Source organism: Aptenodytes patagonicus, chromosome 4 (genome assembly GCF_965638725.1).
Source record: "Aptenodytes patagonicus chromosome 4, bAptPat1.pri.cur, whole genome shotgun sequence".
Lineage (NCBI taxonomy): Eukaryota > Metazoa > Chordata > Aves > Sphenisciformes > Spheniscidae > Aptenodytes > Aptenodytes patagonicus.
The window spans coordinates 30,429,829-30,457,793 of record NC_134952.1 but is presented as its reverse complement, the minus strand read 5'-3'; the positions used below and the strand labels follow the sequence as shown (position 1 = coordinate 30,457,793).

General features: G+C 39.9%; 2 protein-coding genes across 7 annotated transcripts in view; both read right to left on the bottom strand.

Moving 5' to 3' along the window:
- DCUN1D4 (defective in cullin neddylation 1 domain containing 4) overlaps positions 1-14,585 on the bottom strand; it is a 43,796-nt gene extending 29,211 nt beyond the window's left edge. For 2 of the 4 annotated variants that reach the window (XM_076336228.1, XM_076336229.1), the window contains exons 1-3: positions 13,300-13,390; positions 3,428-3,498; positions 2,425-2,464 (exon numbers count right to left, since the gene is read on the bottom strand). In XM_076336228.1, the coding sequence (XP_076192343.1) occupies positions 2,425-2,464; positions 3,428-3,498; positions 13,300-13,324 (136 nt within the window). In that variant the 5' untranslated portion in view covers positions 13,325-13,390. Of the gene's footprint in view, positions 1-2,424; positions 2,465-3,427; positions 3,499-13,299; positions 13,391-14,570 lie in introns of those variants that run through there. The other 2 variants (XM_076336232.1, XM_076336233.1) reach the window with 2 other exon arrangements.
- Positions 14,586-20,545: 5,960 nt separating this feature from the next.
- Positions 20,546-27,965, bottom strand: part of CWH43 (cell wall biogenesis 43 C-terminal homolog) — a 29,573-nt gene continuing 22,153 nt past the window's right edge. For all 3 annotated transcript variants that reach the window (XM_076336227.1, XM_076336225.1, XM_076336226.1), the window contains 6 exons: positions 27,526-27,675; positions 24,646-24,790; positions 23,923-23,984; positions 22,705-22,860; positions 21,062-21,187; positions 20,546-20,748 (listed from right to left, as the gene is read on the bottom strand). In XM_076336227.1, coding sequence (XP_076192342.1) covers positions 21,100-21,187; positions 22,705-22,860; positions 23,923-23,984; positions 24,646-24,790; positions 27,526-27,675 — 601 coding nt within the window. In that variant the 3' untranslated portion in view covers positions 20,546-20,748; positions 21,062-21,099. The remainder of the gene's footprint in view (positions 20,749-21,061; positions 21,188-22,704; positions 22,861-23,922; positions 23,985-24,645; positions 24,791-27,525; positions 27,676-27,965) is intronic.

Sequence of the window (27,965 nt, the reverse complement as noted above, 5' to 3'; positions counted from 1 at the left end):
ATTAACCAGGATAGTTATGTCAAAAAACAAATAGTAATCTTTAAGGATAAGGCTTGCTCCAAAAGATGCAGTGTAAAAAAAAAAAAAAAACACCACCAAAAAAAACCCCAACAACAAAAAAACCCCACCTCAAAACTAAAAAATCATCTTTAGATGGGTTTGGCAACACTCAAAGAATCTTTTGCAACAGAGCTATTAACATGACTTTCAAATGAGTTCTGGACAGAATCCCAAATTCACAGCATCTATGCAGTTCTATAAATTGTGTAACAAAATTAATAGGTCTTGACACTTCTTCCTATGCAGCCAGTAATACTGGAAATAGAAGTTCCAGAAATTTAGGCACATTGAAATCAAGCAATTTGCAGAAGTAATTCTTTTTAGATTTACATAAGGCTCTCCTTAGATTTACATAAGGCTCTCCAACAAGATGTTTCAGAAGTGTCAAGTCCCATACAAAATGGACACAGGACACTTCATTGTACTACATTCACAATGGCCAGAATAGCTCCTTGCATGTGTATTTGTCCTCATATGAGGAAAACCAAGCACACATTTTGATTGAATTCGCCTGGAAATTAGGCAAACATTGGGGCTTCATCTTCTTGTACAAGTAGACATAAAACAGGGCAAAAGTATAAGAAATACTGGAATGAAATCTGAAGACGAGGAGCCTGCCAGTATCAACCTCTACTTTTGGTTCTCATTTCATACTTGTTCCTGGTTTGAACGGTTCTTTTACAACTGTTATAAAAAACTACACTCTCTACTGGGATTTTGTGCCCAAACTCATTCGATGGGCATGTTTAAGCTTTTGAAACAGCTTAATTCAAACAACGCAATGCAGGCAATAGGACAACCATGAGTGTCAGTATAAAACAGTTCATCAAAACTAGTAACATGCTCAAACACCTTCCAATAGAGATAATGAGAGCTCTGAGGCTTATTTTTTATACTGACCTTTATGACAGAAGCACTAGGCAAGAAATGAGATAAGACAAATCCCAAATACCTTAAGCATGCCTACTCTTATTGATTGATTAGTGACAGAAGGGACTACCTCAACACTTCACAGCAGCTTTTTGTGATCAAAAGTAAACAAAGATTATGGAATGTATTTTCATACATGAAATCAGTACGTATCTGTGTTTAGTCTGAGCACCTGGATCACAAAGGGGAAAATTCCAAGTCTCCATCAGGAGATGGGAGAGGACATCAGTTCTAACATACCAACAATAGAACCTCTGACTGTCTTAAACTACCTGCCTCAACCTCTCTTGCAGATGTTTTTCATTTACATGATCAGCTAATTTCAAGTATCAAATCACTAACCACACTGAAGGAAAATATTTGATAGATAGTTCAACTAGGAAACAAAGTCACCTGTCACAGCATGGAGGAGGGTACATCAGCCCCAAGTGAGCTCTGTCTGATCCCAAACAATGCAGTCCTATGCATCTCTTCTCATTGCTCTAGGCTAAGAGTGTGCTAGATTTGTAAGTATGTCCCAGAAATCTCCAGAAGCTCACAGCTCTCTCCACTTTCTTAAGCACTCAAGGTAACATCAGCAAACATAGCCAGCACCTCAGGATAGAGAAAAACTTTGAGACAGACGGTAGGACAGATATGGTCAGTTTTAAAGAACAGTTCTGCTGAGTGATCAGGGCTTGAAGCCATTAAGTTATTTTCCTTCCTCTTTAGGTATCATGCCTGAAACACAGGAAGGAAGAAAGAAATCAAGGAAGACGCCGGCTAATAAGTAGCAAGCGCAAAAGGAGGTAACAAATGTTGCAAGATATCAAGTCACAAAGCACAAATGCTGATCAATCAAGAATGGGAGCAAGCTAGTACCAGGCACCTGAGATGAAGGCCTCAAAAACCAGTGACGTTTTATTGAACAGAAAACAGATTTGGGCTAATAAATAGCCCTTAGACACTGACTGAAAATCTGCACAAGAAACGGGAACAACCTGCATCAAAACCACTCAAGAAAAAAGCTGGGTTGTTTGGAGCACAGCATTTAAACTCGGTCACAGGCATCACAATAGCCACAAGAGGTCTTGCTTCTGCTCTGTTCTCACTAATGCTCTTTCAAGAGTCAAAACGCTGTAAGAACACGGATATTCTGCTAGTCTAATGGGTTGAGTCCAAGGAGTGAGAGAAATTTTTCATGAAGTCTTCTAAAGTACTTATGCTAAGAAATAGTAAAATGACAGATACTGCTGAAACCTGTGCAAGTCCTTCACAACTGGATAAATTAAAAGCACGAACATCTATTTTGAAGAAAACTTCAAAAAATCCTGGCACTTGTTTTCTAAAACTCCTTTAGCTTTCTCAAATATAATTTTCAGTGATGTCAGAGAGACTTTGATGAAGCACGTTTAAATTGTTTCAATCTATTTCTACTACATCCCTATTAAATACCTGTCTGGTGATCGTCTTGACCAACGTCCTCTGTCAGATTCTGCAAGAGAGTAGGAATGATACAGTTAAACAAGATGGTGATCTTCATTGTTCAGTAATGTTTTTAACCTTTATTTGATATTAATATTAATCTTAATTAATTAAGGAGCACCTAGCTAAGACTGCAAAGCCTTTGTGTTTTCAGTTCATATTTTTCTAAAAAGTTACCCTTGCAAATTTATCTAAAAAGTTCAAGGATAATCTTTAAATTATTTTAAAAATATTTTTGAATTTTTTTTATCAAAAACATATCAAACTATGTTTCAAGAGTGGAAATAACTATCCATTGGATGGAGAATTTCGCATTGTTGTATTGAACAATTCCATTAATAAATGCAGCATTAGAAAGACTGAATTTACCATTTACCACAGAAATGGCTTTGCTTAAGGATAAACACACGTACGTGTTCTAAAGAAAACTGATTAAAAAGCAACTGAAATCTTGGAAACAAGTTAACCCGTTTTTTAGGCAGTGCCTCTTCCACTAAATTTGCAGTGTACAAACAGAAACCATATTGGCATTTCCAGCTATGGTTGCAATAAAACAAATGTAAATGCACAGCAAACAAGCAGAAACAGGCTTCAAAAAAAATCTTGTTTCCCTCTTTGCATGGTTGTAAGAGGACAGCTTGCTCATTCAATATGTTTTCCACAAGAACTGTAAGAAATTGGATAACGATGATGATTACAATTATTTGATCAATCTAGGAAAGCTTCTTCTATGGAAACAACATCTAAATCCAATGTTGCAGTGAACAGTGCTCAAACTCCACTCTGACCCCCAGAGTACAATCTGTCACCTTTTACTAATACTGCTTATCTCTTAATGTATTCAAAACCAACAGGCTCTCATACAAAAAGGCAGTCATAGTTTTAAAAGTGTAATCACTTAATGATTTCAATCACAAAACATTCTGGACTAAAGCCCTAGCTATTCTGCTGAGAGAAAATGGCAAGTCATTACCAGCCTATTGAGGGTGTGGTAAATCTTGTGAATATTTGCCAGTGTTGATAGGTGAGAATTCAGTTGAAAATCTAGAGGAGGGGGGGAAAAAAAAAAGTTTTAAACTCTCTGGTTTCCAGCTGTAGCAACCGAGATCTTCGTATGTTCTGGTCGTTTAATAAAATCACATGACTATAAAATAAAAGCCATCTCAACACTTTTTCAGCATCAACATTTTCAACACCAAGTGGAATCAGTAAGTGAAATCTGCAAAAGATAACCTACATATGCATTTTTCTTAAGGCATGGATGACCCTCAGCAAAATAGAACTATAGCTAACCATAGCTAAATATAAAATTATATTAAAAAAAAATCAAAAATAGGTATTTACAACTTTTTTCCTTTCAGTTGGAAATTATTGTAATTTCCATGCTACTCAGTCCTTCTGTTCCATCTATTCCAAAACAAATTTAAGTACCATGTAACATTCTAAAATCATTCCCAAAAATGCTAGTTTTTAAAAAAGATAATTTTATTAATACACACGTACTTGCCTTTATACTAATTTCCTTGCAAAACTAAGTGACTGGAATACACTTGCACAGTTGAAACATGACTTTTGTATAACAAACCAAAGGTCACAATACAGCAGCTGTTAAGACCAGGGCCAATAAAACCAAAAATAAAATATTCCGACACTTCATGAAAGAAGCCATAGCATAGACGTTAACTTTGCTTCCATGCTCCAAAAATAAAATACTTGAGTTTGCTTCAGTTGCAAAATGACAAACTAATTTTTCTCTATTCTTTTAAATCCCCTATTTTTGCTAGAAATGTGTCTAGGACAAAACTGGAAAATAAGTAATTTACAAAAAAGATCAACTGTAATCCAGCCAGAGAGCATGCAAACCAACAAGAATCTCAGAAGCTGGACACAGACCAGCTGACAAGGATCAAAGACAGACAACTACTATACAATATTCCCATTTAAACTAAAAGTAAATTAGCTACCCCACTAGAACTTGTGCGCAAAAACACTCTAATTAGAGACATGTACTATATATGACAAGCAAAGTATTTCAAGCAAAATTCTTCTGTACGTGAAAAGCTGTATGTGCCTAGTGTCACCACCCAGTTAATGCATTAAAGCATTTCTACTGCGAGACATTTAATTTGGCTTTGCCCAGTAGCTGATACAAGATGCAAGTAAGGTCAAAAACATAATTCCCACATTTCCATCCCTAGCATTTCAAGCAAATGCTCTCAAAATACACTTAAGATGACCCAGAAGCTAAGGATAAACAAAAGTCATCATTAAGTTTCAGATCCCCAAGTCAGTGAACCACACTGCTATGAAGTTAAAAAGTGGATCTGAAGGAACTGCCTGCTGTAAGTGTACTTGTTACACACATCGTTATGGAATTCTCCTGTCATGGTGAATAAAAAAAAAAAAATCAAATTGTAACTTTAGGAATCATACATTTCATTTATTATGCTACCTAGAGAGTATCATTTCACTAATTGCTACCTATTTCTTAATGTATTGCCCCCAAGCCACCACCACAGCAATACAATTTCTCTAAGTCATAAGTGCCAAAGACGGAGTTTCCAACTTTAGATATACTTATCTATATGAAATCAAGGACAATCCAGATCTTCTTACCAAGATAAGATAGGAAGATCTTGCATCTTGAACAGGGTGCTAGATTTTTTTTCTGCATTAAGTGCTCAATGAAGTTCAATTTTTGCTAGTCAAACAATACTAAGCAGAACCATTCTGCAAAAAAAACCAACCCTGAGTTTCTTAGCCAACCTTCAATTCAACATAAAGGAACTAAAAAAAAAAAAAAAAAAAAAAAGAGGGGAGGAGTGGGGCAAGGGGGGGAAACATAAATGCCATTCTGAGAAGGGCAAGATTAAAAGGTAAGATTTATTTTGTTAACTGCCAGACCAGACCAAGCTTTCTGGAATATGAATTTTAAAATTTCCCTTGTTGCTCAGCCTAAAATCTACGAAGAACATGAGTCTTTAGAGAAACCAGTTATACCTGGAGGTAACAAGCTGAGAACACTGAGCAAATATTTTATTCTAAACTAATATTAAACAATAATTTTAGATGGTACTCTTAAAAACAATAGGAAAATATTTTAAAATTAGGATTATATATATTAGGTATCACCTTTGAAATAAAACATTCCTAGGCACTTCAAAACACATCATTCATACCAGTACGTTTCACACATCCACTGGAAATAGCCTTACAAGTTTAAGCTGTTACTTCAAAAATAGGTTACGTAATTATGATGGACTTACAGCTCTTACACAACAAGCGTCACACCTTAGTTCCACAAAAACTAGTTTATCCATATGAGTGTGGAGGACCAGAGTCCGAAGTTTTCTCTGTTCCACAGGGGAAGCTTGCAAAGTAGGGATATTATCCAAAGCTGAAAACAGGCTTCTTTTACAGTAACTGTTATAAAAGCAAATACTAGCAGCAGCCAATGAATTAGGGAAGTTAAATTATAGCTCAGGTCACCTTCCGAACTGGTCAGTGTTTGCAGTATCTGTATTACAGGGAAGATACACAAAGTATCCTACGCCATTGACAAGGCATATTTTGAAAAAAATGTTTTTGAAGAAACAGAGTCCAAAAAATAATACCTCCCATGCTCAGATAACACCATCTTGAAAATTAGCACAGGGACAATGGCATAGTCAACGTGACAAGCAAGCGATTCAACAGCTGGCTGCAACTGTATGCATCAGGAACATGGTCTCTCCCCTCCACCTCCCGAAATTCCACACTTGCTTATGCAGCCACCGAGTTGCGCCTGCCTGACCCACTCGGTCAGCCCACTACCCCAGGAATCTTATCCACAAAAAATATAAACAAACCAACCCTGCCAGCTCAGTGGTCTGAATCAGATCACCAAGGATGTATAACACCACCAGATAAGCAGAGTTAGAGCAAGAAACAGGAAAGGTCCTTCCCAAGCGGGAGCAAAATAGTCTCTTTGTGGCAGCAGCAATGTGTTAAATCAAATCAACTGTCCATCCAAGCCCCACTATGAGAAGAGTGATACATCACACGAAGCTACGCACTCAACAGCTGGTTGTATGAGCTTTACATGAAGAAAGCCATCATGTGTGAAGCTCTTTTTCACCCGAATATAAGATTTTCAAAGCACATGAATTGGTCTGAAAATATTTCGGTTTTTTTTTTCCTGCAGAAAAAAATATTTTATAGCTAAGTACCACACAGTTTATTGATCTGGGATCAGAAGAAGGAAACCTGCTTCTTCATGAATACTGAAAAGAGATGTGCTGGAATGTTTGCTAAGACTTTAAGAGGTGTATGTCAAACAAGTGTATGTATGTTGTTGATTAAATTATTTTTCATGCAGATGTTAGCTTATCTTTAGGAAGGATTGAAGCAACTGAAATTCCAAATGGTATTAAATGCTTTGCAATAATTCAGAATGTAACAGCTAAAGAAAAGAAATTCTGAGTAAAATAATTGCAAATCCAGAATCCGGAAAGGAAAGAAATGCCAGAGCCAACCTAATATCATGGAACTTAAACCTTGTCTGCAGTTTATCATTAACACTTAACATTAAGTGTTAAAGTCTGGGTTAGTCAATTAGCCACAATCATATACAATTTAAAAGTAAAAAGTAAACAGTTTAAAAATAACTTTTAAAATATTATAGATTAAGGTTTACACTACGGACCTGTCTCTAGTTATGGAGAGGCAAAAGAAACAACAGCTAGCTGGGCTTGCTTCCCTAACAAACTGGACAAAAATCGTTCTACACCCCCTCATTAAGACAAACCTATGAAATACAACGAACAAACAAAAAACTCAATATATCTTAAATATAAGCAAATGATACAGGTGCACTGAACTTGAATACTCTACTTTCCTATCTGAAATGAAAAAATTTTAAAGGTCAATTTTTTATTGGAGGGAATTATGTGTTGCCAAACTATTCAAATGAAACCACAAATGAATACCTAAAAAAACCCCAAAAGATTATGTCTGCCTATGCACCTACTCACACAGACACATACCTGCCTGAATGAAAACTTTAAACTTAGTTCCTGCCGTCAAAATTATCACTTTAAAGCTTGGACAAAACACAGCTACAGGGTGCACTACAATCTACTAAAAACCTAGTAAAAAATTAACAATAGTACTAAACCGGATCAGCAGCTGACTCCAAGTTTCCTTTAAAAGCTTCTAGATTATTTTTCTGAGCAAACAGAAAATCTATAGAAAATCTCACAGGAACAGTAGGTCTAAAAATATTTATCCCAGACAGACATGCCATATAAATGCTACAGATACAACTCTGTATTAAAAATTAAGTATGGAAGTAGTCATAGTATTAATTTTTACTACTGCTGAGATATCTGACTCAGTACAAATATTGTGGGTAATTTTCTGTAACCTTCTCAGAAAAAAAAATCAGATAGAAAACACATACTAGGCAGACTCATTCCTGAAAATGAAAATTGGTTTCCTTGGTTTCAAATAATAAAACCGGACTGGAAATAATAGTTCAAAGTACTGTCGTCTTAATTAGTTTTAAATAAACTTTACTTATCCAAAAAAGAATCATTTAATCTTCTATGAACTACACCATTTCATGCTCTGTAGTCTACTTACAGAATTATCCTAACAGCAAGACAATTTATATTGATTAATGAACTTGGAAGTTCAGATCTGAAATCTACATTTGGTGAAAGCCTTCAATACTTATGTTCAAGAAGCAGAATTTCTACATTCCTTACTAAATGCAGAAAACAAAAGAAAACCGTGCATCAGTTTTATTTTCATTTACACAAAAACATCACAACACACCTAAAAACTGAGATTCCCAAACTGCAGTACAGAGCAGCTAGGAGCTGACTCTGCATTCCTGTCAAAGACAGGATTAAGAATTCATTTCCGATATGTCTGTAGCCGAATCCGCACAGGCAGTGACACCCTTTAGCAGGGGCAGCCTGCAGAAGAGCCCTCTCTCCCAGTCCGTGATGCGAGCGCAAGCATGCGGGCAAGGCGAAGCAGAGAAGAACAGGCTTTGAAAAGTAGGGTCTCCCTTGATTTGGTGGGGTTGAACATAGGGCATGATTCAGAAAGTAAGGAAAATAGAAGTGAATTCCAGCCTGGACAGTGAGAACATGCAATTAAACGGAAAGAGAAGTGGGACAATCCATCCCAGCTTGAGAAGCAACAGGACCTAGCCATTAGAGCTAAAGACATGGTGCTGCAGTACGCTTCTCCTGCACGCATGCATACAGAGCTGCACCAAGCTCAGAGCTACTGCTGACTCCAGCAGTATCCAAACCCACAGTCACAAATTTGTGTACATTTTCCAAACACAACAGCCTAAATGTTCTGAAGCAAATCAGAGTGATTTAAACTATTAAAAAAAAACAAACACCAAACCCTACAAAAAACCAAACCTAAACAATAAAATATGGTTGAATTGACAACACTCTAAAAACCACGTCTCATTTTAAGGTAAACAGTCACATTCAACTCTAACATTTGGTATTACCACATGTAATCAGTCACTCACTTTATCTGCAACAAATATTTTAAAATTACTGCATGCTACATAGATAGGGAAAAGCATTAACCTTTTTTCCCCCCCCCATAGGAACAAATCTTTATTCTACCTAGATATTTAAAAAGTACCCTGCTCTGAAGGCTTGTTCACAAAAAAAGCTACTGCAGTTTAAAGCTCATGGAGAATTTTAGAGCAATTTAAGCAGTGCAAAAGTTGTGTAACTGTTACTTTAGTTTGAATGCATTGCCATTTACCTTAAATTGACTCTGAACAAATAAGAACTATGCTAACATATGCTATACTAACATATAGGATAAAAAACCCTGCACGCTGGCTTGCAGGGGTTTTTAGGGTTTGTTTTGGGGCAGTGGTGGTGGTTTTGGTTGAGTGTTTTGGTTTGTTTTTTTATAGGAAAGGCCTAACACTAAGTGTATTTCTGATGCAAAACATCTTTTTCTGTTGCTGCAAATACCACTTGTGTACCTACTAAATGTATTTGATAGGCATTCCTAATGGAGATTCTTGCCAGAATATAATAAAAGCTGAAGTGACCAGCCGGAGTTGGAAAAGAATGAGTAAAAGCAGTGGATAATTAGAGCTAATTTAACTCTATTTCTAAAGCACGTGTTACCAAATCAAACAGCATTTCAGTGATTCCATGTTACTCAGACTGTGAACAGACATTCTTTCAGTCTACAATTCAAGAACGTAGGAAATTGAGATACAAAGCATTTAATACAGAACCAATTTTCACCCATTTGATGCAAAGTGTTCATCCAGTCTTTTACTCTACCATCAAATTAATTCAAAAGAGTGTCAGTGAGTTAGTATTATCATCGGCTGCTATGGCCTGAGAGTTGTTTTCCAGCACTACTCTTAACTTCATGCCAGATTAGGTGTCATCTGTCACCCTACAAAGAGCATAAAGCTAATAAAAACTTTCTATCTCGTGCTCTAGCTAATTCAGCAGAAATGCAACCCTGTCAAGTGCGCACTACTAGGGTATCCAGCACCATGCAGATCTAGTATACGTCACGATGGATCTGCAACAGCCTAGGAACAGCTATGCCAGTCAAAAGCATTACTGCCCCAGCTGTTTGCTTGTTCCTCTCTGCTAAAAGTTACAGACCCCACAGCTCTGCCAGCAGCACAGGTCACGGTTGCACTCCCTAATCCACTTCAGGCAAAAACCCAACCCTGTCAGTTTAGACAATTTAAGTAAGTGGCAAGAGCTAACCCAGATACATTTGACTGAGTGGATTAGAGAGTGCTCCTACAAACCATTTTACCAGTAGAGCAAGGGAAGCAGTAATCTACAGCTAATGGGTAGTAATGAGCAGCTGCAGTAGACAGAGTCCCACAGTCTGTGCAGCCACACATCTGCACCAAGTGACACAGAAGCATGTGTCACACCGGCCAGTTCCCGAGGGCAAGCTAAAGCCTTGTAACTCTAACAACAATATAGATATATTTTTATACATATATACGCAACTATATATATATATATATACACACACATACAACTCTATGGGTATATATAAAAAACACTGAGCAAACTGGTAGTTATTTCTATCTCTTTATTAGCCAAAAGTAGAAATTCTATTTAACCTCAGACCTATGATTTTAAATAAAACAACTTAATTGGACAATATAAGAAAAATGCTGGCACAAATAAGGGTTTTGCTTGAAGCCCTTGTTAGTAGTCTTCCTTATTATAGAAAAATAACCACACTGTTAAATGCTCTAATATTTAAATTGGATACAAGAGTTGTACATTTTCATGGGATGTACCGTACTTCCTAGTGCAATGCTTTTTGGCAAGCACAGGACAGACAAATTAAGCAAGTTTTCCTCTTCTGCTTGAAGACACAAACGAAAATAGCAAATAATGCTTTCAAAAAGCCCAAAGTCTTTGTTTTCAATCTCTCCAAGGTAAGGGGGGAAAAAAATAAATACAAGATTAGTAATTCACTTAAAGTTAGCACAAAAACTACTCAGACAAAAATAAATTTAAATCAAGTGCTGCAATTACACAAATGAAATCTCATCCTGATACAAAAGAATGAAGACAAGCAGTGAGAGGAAGACTGTTTACCTGCCTAACTCAACTTATTGCATGGCCTTGCACAGAGAAGACATTTCCAATTATAGTTATCGGAGTTGCAAGAAACTTTTAAGCAAACATTTGCAACGGAAAAAAGGAAAGTCGATGTTTCTCATATAACGTGAAAGCTGTATATTCAGTCTCAGAAAGTAAAACTGAGACTGAGCGAGAATGTATTAATGGAGTTTCTATCATAAGAACAGGTAAGAATCTAAGAAGGATCAAAAAAAGGCTCAAAAGAAACATTCAGTCAAGAAACAATCATAAGCCAACTTCTGTATGTGTAAAGATATGCTCTGAACACTTCTTGTTTCACACATTTAAATCAATGAGGAAAAAAACCCAACTACTATAAAGCTACAGACAATTAAGTTAGTTAGTTTAGGAAAACATTCCTATTTAAAATAACACACATACAAGTCCATGAACTGCCAACAAAAAAAAAAAGTATAGAGGTAGAAGATTCAATCATTCCAAGCGACATTTTTAAAGAAAAGCCAGTAACAGCTGAAGGCTGAAAAACAGTACTCTTCTTGTTTTCTGCAGAGAAATTTAGAAGAAAAAAAAAAAAAAACACACTAAATAGTCTTAACAACCTACATGAGGGAGCACTGGAGTATTTGTAACTGTAGCTTACATGTGTATAATGAAGACCTGCACTTTTTTTTGGACAAGGCACATGACAAAAGACACTGAACAGAAGGTATTTTCTAGAATAATTAACCTCCCATTTCCAACACGAGGCAGCTGTTTGTGCTTTAATGGCAGCCTTAACCACCAACATACAATGATCCCTAAATATAAAGCTAAAATAAACCAGAACCACTAAAGAAATTATATAACCTTGTGAGTTAGAGCCTTTACCAGGCTGCCCCTGTCCAATCTCTCATTTTGAGAAACACAGGAGGATTCAAGAAAATCCAGGCCTTATGCAGCATTTCTTTCCATAATTGCTTTCAGGACTTTGTCCAAAAGTCAGACCATCATTCATTAACGTGATCAAAGCTTCAATTTTCATCCTCTTTCCCATAAGCAAGTTCTGCAGCAATAAAGTGTCTCAGAGCTGCAACTCCTTGCACAGTGAGAACACATTCCTGGGAGATTTCACAGGAATTGGGAACATCATTCTGCCGAGACAGCTTTGTGCTCTGGATGACAGCCTCATCTCTCCAGCGGACAGGGATGGAGCCTATTCCTGAACCCCACAGCTACCCCACACCCACGCAGGTGTGTCATCCCCCCACGCGAGGAAACCTGCCTACAGCATACGGTCCCGCCTGCTCCGAGAGCAGAGCCAGTAACTATACTGCAGAGACAAAGCCCTCCCTACGCTCACCAAAAACAGGCGGCGTGACCTCCCCTTGCTCCCGTCCGGAAGCCAAACGGCCTTGCCCCAGGCCGCAGCGGGTCCCCGGCCCTCCCGGGGGCTCCGCGCCGGCCGCGGGGTACCTGGCTGCAACTCGCACCCCCGCGCGGGGGCGGGGGCAGCGTGCCGCGGCGCCGCAGTGCCTGCTGGGAGTTGTAGTCCCCAACCCCACGCCGACAGTTCCGCCGCGCGGGGCAGCCGCAGGAGAGACTCCACCTCCCACAATGCGCCGCGGTCCCCATTCCCCTTCACAGCCCGTTTCTCCTGCACCGGCCCGGCGGAATCCGCTAAATTAACCGCCTCCCCCCTCCCTCCCGCCACACACACCGCTCCCACGTAGCGAGGCCGCCGCGCAGCGCCGCAGCCCGCGCCCGCCCTCCCCTCGGCAGCCCCGGCTCCCTCGCAGCCAGCCACGAGGGCCGGCCGCGGCCTCACCCGCTCGCAAGCCGGGTCGGGGAAACTGCGTCACACCCTCCGAAAGCCCCCAGCCCCCTCCGCGGCTGCTCCCCACACCCGCCCCCGCCCCCGCCCGGGCCGCCCCCGCCCACCCCCGGCCCCTCCCGCCCCCCGGGGGAGCCCGCCGAGGGCCGCGGGGCAGCCGCCGTCCCCCCGCCCCCAGGTAAGCGCACCGCCTCTCTCCCCGCCAGCTCCGCGCCCGCAGCCCCGACGCCCTCCCCCGTCACCGGGAGCCCCGGCGGCGCGTTCGGCCAAGCCTCCTCGGTGAGGGGCAGGAGAAGCCGCCCCCACCCGGGTGGCAGCACCCGCCGGCGGAAAGACCAGGCCGGTGGCGCCGGGTGCCGCCGGTGGGCGGGCGGGAGCGCGCGGCCCGGCCCCGCCGCTACTCACTGACAGCGGCGGCATCCGAGTGCATTTTCGTGCAGCGCACACTGCCCTGCCCGGCCCGGCTCCCTCTACCCCTCTCCCAATCACAGAGCCCAAGCACGGACGCCTCCCGCCCCGCCCACCGGCGGCACCCATTGGCTCTGGCTGCCCTGAGAGGCCGCACGTCCTGCTCTCCTACTGCATGAGGCTCCTGCCATTCTCCCTCTGCCTGCCCCGCACCGCCTTCCCCGCCCGCTCCCGCCCTCTTATTGGGCTCAAGACGGAGCCGACCCCGCCCCCTTCCACTCTGACTGGGCTTTGCCGGTGCCAGTTTTCCTGGCCTTGAAAGCGCGTGCAAAGAACATCACTTTGTGTCACCTGTGGCTCTGATTGGCTACGGAAGCCAAGGGCCGCGCCCATGTCCTGATACGATTGGGTAAGCGGGGCAGAGGGCGGGGCCGCCGAGGTCCGCCGGCGGGCGGCCGCGGAGCGCCCTGCTGCCCCAGAGCGAGAGCCGGCGGCAGGTCCCCCGGCCGCAGCCGCCCTAGCGCCCTGGCTCCGCGGCCCGGCCCGGCCCGCCCCTCCCCTCCCTTCCCGCAGCCTGCCGGCCGTTACGCGGCGCGGCCGCTGGCGGCAGCACGCGCTCCCCATCTCAGCCTCGAGGGCGCTCCGGGGGCCTGAGGGGACGGTAGGCAGCCTCGACCCTAGTGCCTCAGGGCCGCCTCCTTGGCCCCCTGCTGTCGGGACAAGCCCAGGCCTCTGTACACTCGAAGGCTCGCACGCCTCGTACCTGCCCTACTCGGATAACGAGTGCTTGCACACGTACGTAATGCGTGCCCCGCGGCGGCTGCTGCCGTGGCGTCACGGCTGCAGCAGGTAGCTGGCGCTGGGGAAGGAAGATTTCTGGACTACGCCACCCTCCCTTTGCTCTGTGATACCCGACTCAAGTGTAGCCAAATCGCCAACTAATTTAGAAAGATTTCTTTGTTTCCCCCATCTCCCTAAGGAGAAAAATGGCAGCCTGCGAACACCAGCTGAACGGACTGAAGTGTCAGGTCAATGTTACGGCAGCAGCAGGCTGGGTAGTGGGGAGACACAGGAGCCACCAGCTGCTCCTTGCAGGTAGACGAGACGACCTCACTCCCCCTCGTTACTGCTCCTAGAAATCTAGCTCATGGACCCGCCCCCCTTCCCCCCCCTTGCAGTACAGAGGGAAAGAGCTCCCCGTTCCTGAGTCGGAGGAGGAAGACACGTTGCAGGTCATTGCTGCTTAGCGTGCAAGCTCAGCATCTTACCTCCTTTCAGGGATAACAGTCTTCCCTTGCCCTATTCAGCGCTGAAACACAGATGAGAAAAGACCGCTACAGCACCGCCTGTGCACAATAATGGAGGATTGTTAAGACAGAAATTACCCACGGAAAAAATCTTCCTCTAAGAGGTTAAGTTAAAAGAAAGTCAAGGACTCGGAATTGAAGAAGTGCCAGATTTAAGGTAATTGTCTTTTTGGAGCAATGCGTTAGCATACAGTCCTGAATTAACTGATCACACACCTGTTTTGGGGGTTTTATGACCCTTGCCTTATTCAGTGAACCAGTCAGAACGTGCAAGGGCAGCCGATTTATTTTGCAGAGCAACATCTTACGTTTTCAACTGCCTGTTTTACAGAGAAGAAGATGGCGTCCATAAGAAAATGATTTCTCTCTTCAAAAGTCATGTACTAAGACCATGCCAGAACAATGAAAGACCCCATTTACTTGAAATTTTTACTTGTTCACTAACTCCTTGAAAGTATTTCTGTAGAACTTCCTGTCTATCTCTGGTATTCTCCTATTTGCACCATCTTTTCTTTACCTTAGCAATTGTCGTATATTTTACACTACCACCTTTAAAAATAATAATCTGTAGCAGAGTAAAGCAGTACAAGCTAGGTTTCACTTCTCTGGGAGTTCTAACATCCCACATGCCAGACATTCACATCTGTGCGTGTCATCCCAAGCTCTTATACCCAATAGGGGCACCACTGAGTTGCAATTCATCTGATCTGTTCTAATTCTGGATTGAGAGGAACAATTCCTTTAGGGGTGCCTGTTTGTTCACATTAGCCATAAAAAGCACATAGACCACTAGTTCAGAATAAAAACGTATTCAAAAAGAAATCTTCTCCCATGCCTTACGTAGCTGTACCTGATACAGATCTAAAGTAAGGTGGCATTAAAAAAAACCCTATCTGGTTATATCTGAAGCCATTTGGACCTAAGGAAAGGTTTGTATTTTTTTTCCCCTCCTTTTTATTAGTCTAAACTGAAAGATACTACTTGGCTTTACAAATCTTTCCTTAGACTATAGCTTCCGTAACTACTGCTATCCGTAAGTGTAAAGCAAATAATACTGTTTGACAAACAAAAGTTCAAAATATTTTTGAATAGTTGAATGCACAAATATAGTCCCTGACCCTTAAAAACTAGACCTGCAAAGAAATCCATAGGGAAACACAAAAGAGACTTTGTTTTCTGCTTCTGCCTGCTAAACAAGGGAATGTATGCTTCAGCCAGAAAAGGCCTGCCCCACAAGAACAAGGCCCATTACAACACGCACCTTCGTTCCAACCTCAAGAAGGTCTAAATACCCCCTTTGTTACCACTGGTTGTAAACTACTAATCAAGTCTCCAGGCTGGCAGATGTAATCACGCTGTATTTTCTTTCCAAAGCCTGAGTTTACAAAATGCAGAAATGCTTCATTTTACACAGAGCAGATCGATCAGGTCATGGTTGATCGAGGATTGTCTCAGGGACAGAGACAGTTTAAGCAGTTCCAGCATTAGCCTCTTAATCCTAGCCCTCCTGGCATCCTTTCTTTCGTGCCAATGCAACCATTTGGACAGCTAGATAGCAAGGTAGATCAAAGAGCAAGACTGCCCCCAACACCCCCAGAAAGCAAAAAAAACTAAAACAAACTAAAAAAACCTCAACACTTGTCTTGGTTTTGTTCATTTGTTTGTTTGCTTTCCCAGCCAGATGAATATCCTGGTCTGGCCCACTACACATATGTGCAAATGCTCCCACCAACACACAGGAGAGTGATAATAAACCAAGAACTGGAGAGGGGCAGAAAATGCATCAGCCAATTTACACACTGCCAGATCAAACTTAAAACTGCAGACTTTTTTTTTTTTTTTTTTTTAAGGAGAAAGACTGTCATTGTTTGCGTTGCTTTTTTTAATTGATAGCTAAAATGGCAACCACATTAAAAAAACACCATAGACTGTGAAAAATACTGGCTAAGATGAGAAAGAGGAGCCATTTACTTAGTTTTATCTTCTTCACCATCAGAAATATAGTGGAGAGGGGGTCTTTGAGAAAGAGGATTCCCTCTGTTTCCAAAGGGTATCAGACTCCAAATTGCTAAAGCTGCTGTATCTCTCAAACACCTTTGTTCATCTTGCTTTGCTTAGAAACAAGCTTGAAAGTTAATTTTAGGCACCAGAATCACAAACCAATACATGTTCTACAAGTCAGAGAGGGAAGAGAATTGTATTGAAAATAAAAACATTAGCAAAGCAGAATTTGCTGAACATTAACAAAGCAGATAAAGCAGCAACAAAGCATAGTACAGGGCATTGTAAGAAAAGAAACAAATTGTCTACCAGAGGCCCAGCAATCACAGTTCTAAATCATTTGCGGATATGGAAAAGTAACTGATACCCAAGTCAATACAAACAGCTTTATGTAATGCTTCTGAAAAGATTTTCCACCCTCAGAGTTACAATGAAACAGCTCAACTGTGCGTTATTCTTGCATGGTATCAGCAGAACAGTACTGATAAGGGGGAAAAGAGGACCTCAGGTGGCAGAAAGTAGCAGCTGCAGATTATAGAACTGCTTTCAAACCACTCCTCATTAAGTAATTCAGCTCATTTTAACTGTCCTGTCCCATGGACTCATACTATGCTCCTTGTTTAAGTAAAAACGTTTGTGTTGTTATTCTTGCTCCACAAATGTATGACTTTGACTCTGAGGGTCCTTTTGTAACACACTGCAAACAGATTTAATTTCACATACATGAGCAAAAACGTTTCAGGGCTGTTGGTAGCTCATATTTAAATCCTTAAATTGGATTTATACTTTTTTTCAGCTTCAGGTCTCAATTTTAAAAAAATTCTGCTTAATTCATAATTAGGAAGCTCTTAAGCAGCCAAGCTTAAGAGAGCAGCTCAGAATTTCTGCCTGAATCCTGGAGGTGCATCGAAACAACCAGCACCCTTGCCTGGGGCCACAAAGCTCCCTCACTGTCAGTAGAGGACCCTGAACATTTTCGGTGTTCTGTTTCAGTGAGACAGGTGGGAGCTGGTCACCTGCACACTTAAGCTGCACCCAACTTGTTTCAGTAACATCAACTCCAGTTCAAAACCGAAGAGTGTGCCCAACTTTTAATAAGCTTGTAGCTGCAACACCCTTTTTGAAAACAGGAAATAAAAGTTTCAGGTCCTTCTTAGCCCAAGAGGTTTGAACTGCAGCTCCCAAGTTTCAGAGTGCTCTGTGACAACACGAGAGCTGCTGCTCCTGAAAGCTGAGCTTACAATACACAGACATGCCTGAGTCAAGGCCCCAAAGCAGGAATATATGTAGGAGGAGACTTGAGTCTCCACCCTGCTGAAGAATCTAGTACAATTACACTCAGAAGTTGCTCTCTTACATGTTAGAGTCCTTCTTTCTTATTCTGAGATACACACTGGTAGGCTCCTGATGTACTGCTGTCTCTTCCTGTATATTCCTAGAAACTTTAACTGACCTGCACAGAATGTCAGAGAAGATGGAATTAGGAGTACAACAGAATACATATTATTTAGAAGTCAAATATATATATAATCTAGACCTTTCACCGCCAGGAAAAGCTCAAACCTTCAGAAAATAATGTCTATTTTATACATTTTATCTTTTCATGCTGTCTCTGAATGCAGTTACAGATATCCACAAACTTTTTCTTTCATAACGTAACTATCTTATGAAAACTGAGGTGAAGAGAGTATGATTAGAAAACAGCAAGATTAGTCACACGCCCCTACAGCAGGACCTGTTCTAGCACATTTCTTTCATAGTTTGAAACACAGCGATTGCAACTGAGAGATGTACTGCACATTTTTCTGAACCAGTCAGATACAGGGGATTAGATCAATATGCAGATTCAAGGACAAATAAAGTGTAGTTTTAACTTCGCAATTCTAACCACAGTAGTAGAAGCAGTATACAAACAGTTCATGGTCATAGTTTTTCTTAGTCATGCTGATAAAATAATGCAAATGTCAACAAATACTTGCTACTCATTAGATTTGCATACAGTGTTTTCTGATGTTAGGCATTATGACATATGGATCCACCAACATTAAATTACACAAGCTACTCAGAAGAAGAAAATATTCAAACATTAGATTTTGTCAATGTCTACGTGAATGTTTCTAACGGGGTGAACATTTCTAAATCCTGTGAAAATCCATCCAAGTATGCTCACAGACTTTGAAGATTACACACAGGGATGACATATAGTCTGATCTGTTATGCAAGTCACACTTTGGTGTCTGACTTCTTGAAAAATACCCTGATTCCATTTTTTAATTGTTAAAAAAATAAGGGTTTTTCAAGCTTTTTATGTTTATGAGTATCATTTCCTGCATCTCACATGAATAAACTGCTCACATTACAAGGGATTTGCAGAGTCAGCCTGTGGAGAATGTTAAGTAATGTGGCAAGATAATGTTATGTTTTGTACAGGCTATGGAAAGGCAAACCTGTGGCTGGACATGTGTCAGAGCTAGCATGAGAGCATGCTGCAAAGAAGTGAGGATACTCAGAGCCACTGTGCAATGTTGGTGCCAGTGTCAGCTGCTGTTGCAGGCTGGGAGAAGGAAGAGACAGGGGCTACTGCTGTTTGCAGAAGAAAACTGCTGAAAGTGCAAAAAAGTCATTCCCATCACTCCAAAACCTAATTTATCCTGTCCTGCTGGAGAGTCACACAGAGAACAAGTTCAGAGAATTTCAAAGCCTTCCTAAAGGATATCTAAACTGATACGTTTAATTAGACTTCCTTGGGCTTGTAAAGACAAACACAGCACCTCTAGGTGAGAAGTAAATTAGTTCGACAATGGATGGTTAATTGTAACTAACAAAGTCAGGCTTTCTAATACCATCTGAGATGAAGTTGTGGTGGCTGTGTATTCCTCAAGTGCCTTTCAAATATCCTCTATCCACAAAGATCAGTGAAGCGTTTCACTCTCAGAAACACAGTCCCCTAAAAACAAGGGAGGACCAGGATAAAGTGACAAGCTTGGTGATGACAGCAGTTACCTGACTTCGTAGAACAAGGAGCCCTGGGTAAAGACACATCCTATGTCTGCTTACATCGAGAAATAATAAAATTGAGTATGCTCAAGCTGTTCTCAAAAGCACATGGTGGAGAATGAGAAGGAGAAAAAAAACCCACCTCTTTCCTGCAACGTGTCCTATTCCTTTCTGTTACAGTATGTTTAGGAATTACTGGAAAGACACACAGTACACTAAATACTAACATCACAAATGTGGTTTCCAAGTTGAGAGAGTCATTTAAATAAACCATCGAAAACGTTTCTCACAAGCACAAAACTTCCTTTGGCCAACACTGAATATGTCCTCATTGTTTAAGGGAAGCTCTGCTTTGCACATACACTGAAGGATCAGGAGTTAAATACAAAAGACATTGCCAAGAGACCCCCGAGAAAACACGTTTTACATTGTGTTACATGTGTGTTACGTAGTAGGTAGTTCACTACCTAGGCCAAAAAAAGCCCCACTTCTATACAGTCCCACTAAAAAGTGTAGTGCTAGCAAAGGAACAATGCTTTTTTTTTTGTTTTATTACAGTTCATTTTAAATAAAAATTGCAATCAACTTTTCTCCGTTCTCAGAACCCCTGTTATGTTGAGCATGAATTTTTTTTTAATTCTTCTGCAGTGTGTTCACTTAAGTGTCTCATAACAACAGCTATTCAGAGGTACTTTACTCTTCCTTTTGTAAAAGCATTGCAGCGTCTAATGTCTTGTTAAAATAAAAGTCTGTAAAAGTCAGCCTTCTCTCCAATATTATGAACATCAGTCATCTGCAAATTGTTCTAATAAAACTCATTTAGGAATAAAATGTGGAATAGCAGCAGATGTAAATACTGTTTCAGTAAGTAAAAAAATGCACGCACTTCAAATACATAGTTACTGCCTATCTCCCAAAGAAGAAACACACTAGTCCCATTCCTACTTTGAAAAACCTAAGGCCAACCTTTTTATTGCAATAGCAGCAGGACCACAAAGTACAGCATACATCAACAGGTTACCTACACTACCACATTATTTTGCTTTGCCTCAATCATCAAAATTGTGGAAGTCAGCTGAAACTCCTCGGTCATGATGGTTCCAATGAGCTCCTAGGAGAGGAAAGGGGTCATATCTGGACCCTAAAGAAAAGGTGGATAGATACATTCAACTCTGGAACAGCACAATATAAGATACCTTCAAAAAAGTTGAAGAAGTTATTGCCAAAGCAAGTTCCCACCCTTGCTTTGCTGCATACAAAGCAGGTGTCTGGCCCAGGTAGATGCTGGTTTATCAAAATGCATGCGTCTTCCCTCTCTCACAGTGATGACAAATCGTCAAAGAAAAGAGTCACCAGCTATTACACAGACATTCACAGTGTTATGCAGCATGGGAGTTGCTCATCCTTAAGCAATGCAGTCTTTTTGGCTGCCAATTCAGTTTCAAGCAACAAACCTTTCTCGTTGGCCCCAATGATACGTTATTTTCTCATTCTAGTTTGTCTGTTTAAAATATTTAGGAGTGCTCATATGAAAGTGATGAATATGCTCATAATTATGTCCATCTTTATAAGATCCAAACCTAAGAAAAATATTCAAGAAAGCAAAACCATTACAACACAATTTAACCCATGCAATTAAATCATACGCTTACTACAGTATAATTAACGCTTCTTCTGAATGTTCTAGATAGTTTATTTCAGAAACAGGCCACAACCCTACTTACATATAAATCATAAACTATGTATGCTAACTAGACATCTTTGAGTGTAATGGAGACATTTAATTACACTGATTGGATTAATGCCATAGGCATTCTATAAATGGAACTCCAGCTGACAAAGGTGAGCGGTGCTTTTATCTAGTTAAATCCTATGCTCTTTAAATCTTTTCTACTGACTTCAGTGGAGATATAATTTAACCCCCCATAGTATGCAAATACTCAACCCTCTTGTTAATATTGCACATCTTACTTTTGAAAATTACGGTGAAAATTGTAATTCTTCATGCCATATTTAAATCTGAAAGTTTTGACTACTGACTATTATGGTAGATAGATTTGCAAAAGTAAAATGTAGTACTTATTCAAAATCTCAGTGCTAAATAGCATTTAAAAGCAGTGCCACTGTGCTTCAAAAGAACTATAGTTAACTGGAAAAAGTTAAACTTATTCCTAAAGGGCATAATTTTTTTCTGCTTATAGGCAGACATAAAAGGAATTAGGACAAGAAAAATATTCTGCACTGAAATCAACTGAGAAAAATCTGAATGTGAATGCTAACTTCAGGCAAGTTTCATCATGTGGAAAAGACTGGGCAAACTCCTGCTTAGACAGGAAGCCAGTGACCTAGTGGTAAATAAAAAGTGAGTAAGCTCAACTATTAGGTGTATATAAGAAATTAGTATATTCTGTATTACACGTTAGAAGTACTAAATACAGCATTGCTGGGAATTGTCTCTCTGTGGCAAAACTTATCTCAAACTTCATGACTCTTCCACTGATATTCAATGTAGAATAAATACCTTTCTCCGTATTTCTCTTCCTTATGCAATGCCAGTGGAAAAATGACAGCATTCTAGAAATAAATAACTTTTTATGTAAAAACCTAGCCCTTTTTTCTTTTTGACATATGTAACATACTACCTCAGGCATTCTCCTTAATTTTTGCTCCAGTTATATAGTATGTTTTAAAATGCTTATGCAAGGAGTATTTAGCATATATATTGTATTTTGTGTTCTAAGTAACAGTATATTAAGACCCCAATCCTCAAAAGTGCTGAGAAATATGAGAGATCTCTCATCACCTATAAAGTGAGTCACCACACCACTTGGCAAATATCCCTACCAAACAATCTCAGAAATTAATCACCTGGGTGAAATAAGCATTACCTTCAATTTATGCTACGACACTGCAGACTGATTTTCCCAAGGCACATGCCAAGTCAGTAGAAAAAATTACAAATCAGAAGTTCTTGCCTCCTAATCTTCTGCTCAGTTTGGTACTGACCAGTGCCTCCCACTTTAAGAACAATTCTGTTCCCAGACTTCTCTTTTACAAGATGTCACGTGCATCTTAATTTCTTATGAGATACACTGACCTGGGATTGAAATGGATGTCCTCAGGAACTTGGCTGGGATCAGTGACAGTTCTGTCATTGTCAACATAGCTATCCAAGTGATCTGGGATCCTAAATTTGGCCATCTGGACTTCTGAATCACTTAAACCAGCATGAGATATGCGGGCATAGCCCAACCTATCAGACACAAGAAGAGTTAGTTTGAAGAAATAACTCAAGGCAATTTCACCACATTCTTAATTCATGTCTCTTTTTTCCAAGAGTTATTATTTAACTTAGCAACATAACTTTCCATTTCTGTGAATCTCACCTTCAAAAAACTTAAAGTGCTCTGTAAACATGAGCATCGTAACACAATGTCACAAGTAGAAAACTGAGAAAGCCTAAGTGTTTGACAACAAAAATGAGTTCTAGATTTAGAAACTTATTTTTAAAATTACAGTTTTAGAATATGCATACTGGTATAAGCTCACCAACTTTTTTCACTGAAGAGATTTTGAAATTCAGGAAAGGAACTCAAGCATCAATGGAACGAGTAAGGCTAAAAATTAGATTGCAAATGGGGGTTTTGTTGGGTTTTTTGTTGCTTTTTTTTTTTACTCAATACTGTTACTTAAGACAGCTATCTAGTTTACTGGTTTTACTCCTATGAACACTGCAGAATTTGCAGTTTATTCAGAATAAGCTGAATTCCATTCTGGTACATGTATCACCAAAAGAATGATTTACAAGCAACTTGGTATTAAAAAATATGGAGTGCATAGGTCCCAGCAGAGGAAAGCGCTTCAATATGGGCTTACACAGTTAAAGTTTCCACTAAATCCAGCATAAAGCTTGGCTGGATTAGATCAGCATTTTGCCTGAACAAACCCTACAATCATAGTTCAAAATTTGTATCTTCTGTGTCACATACAAATTAGGGCTTAGCCTTCACATTTTAGAATGAAGCTGCAAAGCCAGAGTTTTGGAAAAAAGTAGTTTTATGTTACCAAAGCAGATTAGATCTGAAGGCTTTTGACATAGAAGGATGAAACCTGTAATACTGTCTTTGTAAATTATATTCAGAAATACACCAATTCATCCTGAGATCGATGTTTCGCATTACTTCATATTATTTCTAACTGTCCATACATAATTGTTTAGGGATATAAGACTTCCACAATTACCTACAGAAGGGTGTAAAACTGATCGTCATAAAGATACTTAAAACCAATGAATAAATGATCCACTTTAACACACCTTATTACTCCACGATACATAATATAGCTACACCATCTGTCATGATCTGTACTGTCAATATCCTATGAGTGAAAGGAAAAAATAAAAAGTCAAACAAATAAGGTAAGCTTTCCTTATGGGTAGGCTTTAAATCAGTAATAGAACCAATGTATAAACCTGCTGCAGGAAGATGTTTTGCCTAAAACATTGTAATAAGGTAGAAAGGAAAAAACCCACTGTTAGACACAGACAAATCAGACCACTTTTTGACATCTCCTGACAGAAAACCAAATTGCAGAACTCAGTTTTAAAACAAAAGAATCACAGAATTAGAGGTTGGAAGGGATGTCTGGAGGTCACCCACTCCCAACCCCGTGCTCAAAGTAACTTCAAGCAGGTTGCTCAGGGCCTTATGCAGCCAACTTTTGAATATCTCCAAGGATGGAGATTTCACAACGTCTCTGGGCCCCTGTTCTAATGCTTGACAACCCTAACTGTGATTTTTTTTTTTTTCTCTTCTACTATCTAACTGACAATTCCCTTGTGGCAACTGCTGTCCATTGCCTCTTGTCGTTTCACTGTGTAACTCCACCTTCTCTATAACATGTCAGGTAGCTGAAGACTGTATTTGAAAATGTGCATGTATTTTCTTATATGTCTAAGTTACCAATTTGATATATTAAGCTGAATGTTTCAAATATATATTATCTCTAACTGCTAAAAGAAGCAGTACTTTTACATTACCTGGACATTTCCATTTTCTATTAATTCAGTATAATCTCTGGATCCAGGAGCTGAAGTGATGTATCCCAGAAATACAACTTGCTTAGAGCTAGTCTTCAATAGGTTTGAAACAGCTATAGCCTGGAGTTTTCTGTCCAAGTCCTCTCTAAAAGAAATGGAAGAGATTTTAACATATATACATTTTAGCTCGGAATCTTTGTGCTATAACATAGTAAACCACAAATGAATCTGACACCTTTTTTATTGCTCCGTATTAGAGAGTATGAAAGTTTACAGAAAAGCTCACTGATTCAAAATGATCACTGTGTTCGATAAAAGCCACATGGTCATGGTAGATGTAATTAGGGTTCTCTTTCTAACCATTATAGGAACAACTTTTTCTATTACTGTTTTGGTTTTAATACTGATCTCATCACCAGGAAATGTGAATGTAAGTGCTTTGGTTATCTGAGGCTTTGTCTCTGCCTGCACTTGAAATTTAATTGTGCTAGCACAGAGTGGTGCATAACAAAAAGCTCACATGCTAACAAAACTTTTATGATGGACAGAGCATGATAAATATAGTCTTAAAGTTTGGGTCACATAATTTATGAAATACAACTTCAGAGCTACATCATCCCATTAACACTACTTAACGACATTTGGAATGTATTCTGCATCTCTTTAACAAGATTTACACAACAGTTCCAACATGACCAAAAGCGATAGCATAAATGGAGCCTGGCAAAATACTGTATTGGATCCCATTCCCTGTCCTTGGATTTGTCACGACATAACGTAAAGGCAGTTCTCTTTCTACGATTTTTCATGTTAATAACTTTAAACAGTTGTGCAAAGCATGTTCTCTTCTATATTTTGGTAGACTGGGCTAGATACCATTGAGACAGGGAGTTGATTTTGGAATCTGTAATCCCAAAAGACGACAAAAATTTAAATGCTGCTATGCTTTCTAAATAGCAGTACTTCTGACTGAAGCAAATGCATTAGGGAGAAAGCGCACACAGACAGGAGACAAAAAACCCCAACCATTTAAATAGAAGTCTGACCAAGGTATACGTGAAGTTGCCTGCTCAGTTAGCTGTTTTTTCCAGAATTACACCTCTCCAGAAGATGGGTTCTTTTAAATGACACAGGCATTGTTATATTCCCACATTTTAAAAAGCAGTCTTTAAAAAAATCCCTAGTAATCCAGTATTCTATAGTTTATGTCATCCTAAGCAGCAGATGAAAAAAGATAAAAAACAAGCAGCTGTGTGTGCCATTTGATTACAAATTAATTCACCTCAAAACACAATCTAATTTGCACTCATTTCCCATGTGTCTCCTTTTTTCTCCTTCACCTTTATCTCATCTCTCTGTGAGGGGGGAATACAGTGCTATTTTCTTCTACTTTGACAAAGTTTCTCAGAGAGGCAAATCTAATCACCTGTGTGAGGCAGAGAATTAAATTCCTTTCTAGAGTTCAGATTAGGAGTGGTTTCTGACAACTATATGTGTTTAGTAAAAGGGAAATCTATAAACAATTTGCATGCTTGGAGCACAGCTTCTACACAGGGGAAGGAAATGGGGAAGATCAGTATGGGATAATGAGAATTCCTACTGCTTTCTGAGCGGCTTCTTTGTGTATCATATTCTGCACCCAATCCATAAATTTGCCTTTCCATGAATTATAACAAATATTAAAAAAAGTCCAAATCTTACTACATAACCACAAACATACTAGATATTGCAGCAAATGAAACAGAAAATACAGCTACAAGCAGCATCACAAAACTGTCCCTTATTAATATTCATTACACACAAGTAATCAAGACATTGTTTTAAAGTAAAGAACTTAAATCTTTCCCATCACATATTTGAGTTCTGAAAGGAAGAATTATACTCATAATCCAGAGATTAGATTTCATATTTCCAGTTTCATATAGTCAGAAGGACACTGAATGGATATTTTTGTTGCTCTTTCAACACCGTCATAGAATTCATAGACCCATTCAGGTTGGAAAGGACCTTTAAGATCATCGAGTCCAACCGTAAACCTAACACTGCCAAGTCCATCACTAAACCATGTCCCTAAGCACCACATCTACACGTCTTTTAAATATCTCCAGGGATGGTGACTCCACCACTTCCCTGGGCAGCCTGTTCCAATGCTTGACAACCCTTCCGGTGAAGAAATTTTTCCTCATGTCCAATCTAAACCTCCCCTGGTGCAACTTGAGGCCATTTCCTCTCGTCCTATCGCTTGTTACTTGGGAGAAGACCGACACCCACCTCACTACAACCTCCTTTCAGGTAGCTGTAGGGAGCGATAAGGTCTCCCCAAGCCTCCTTTCCTCCAGACTAAACAACCCCAGTTCCCTCAGCTGCTCCTCATAAGACTTGTTCTCCAGACCCTTCACCAGCTTCGTTGCTCTTCTGTCCTTTCTTGGACGTTTCAGAATTGTTACTTTTTATTTTATTAAACACCAATTGTCCATTAATGCTATCTATCTGTCACTGTAACTATCTGCACTCGTTGTGGAATATAACAGGTCTATTCCACATGCAGAAAGTCAGAAGGATGCTATCCTGCACTGAGATGTATCTGTAGCCCTATTACTTGTTGTGGTTTTGCAGAACTATATCTTTATATCTTTATATCTTTAGTAAGTCAGATATTAGGCTCAGCTGAGTTTTGCGTGACACATTTTTCCCTTTTAAAAAATGCTTCAAAATTTTAAACCAGTAGCTATGTCATAGTATTCCCTCCAATGTGCCTTGTTAGAACCAGTATTACAGCAGCAGATTTTAAAGGGTACAAAAAAAATCCCAGAAGTTCACAAATTACAATTATGTTACCCAACTTTGCATGACATATGTAACAATAAATAAAATACACACTCTTCATTTCCAAAATGGGCAACAACAAAATCAACCAGTTTCCCTGTGAAGTTGACAGTCATGGAGATGGCAGGTGCAATCTCTCCCTCTGGAGATGGAAGGAGGTGATGGGTAGATTTTACAATTGGATACCTTGATAGCGCCATAATCCTACATGAGAAGAGGGAAACAGTTACATTTTGTAGTTCACAAGCGTCACAAGTGTGAACTAAGCAGATAAATGTGAGCAGAAGACTAACGGTCACTGAACTCAAACCATCAGACCAGAACACAAACCATCTCTAGCAGATTTTTCTGAATTTAGAAGGTTTTCCTCTAAAATATTACTTAAGTACATGTCTAAAGATGTATTATCAAATTAATTCCTACACTAAGAAATACCATTCCATATTTATGAATTCTTACACTGAGCCTCTCAAAATCTACATCCTCAGACAAAA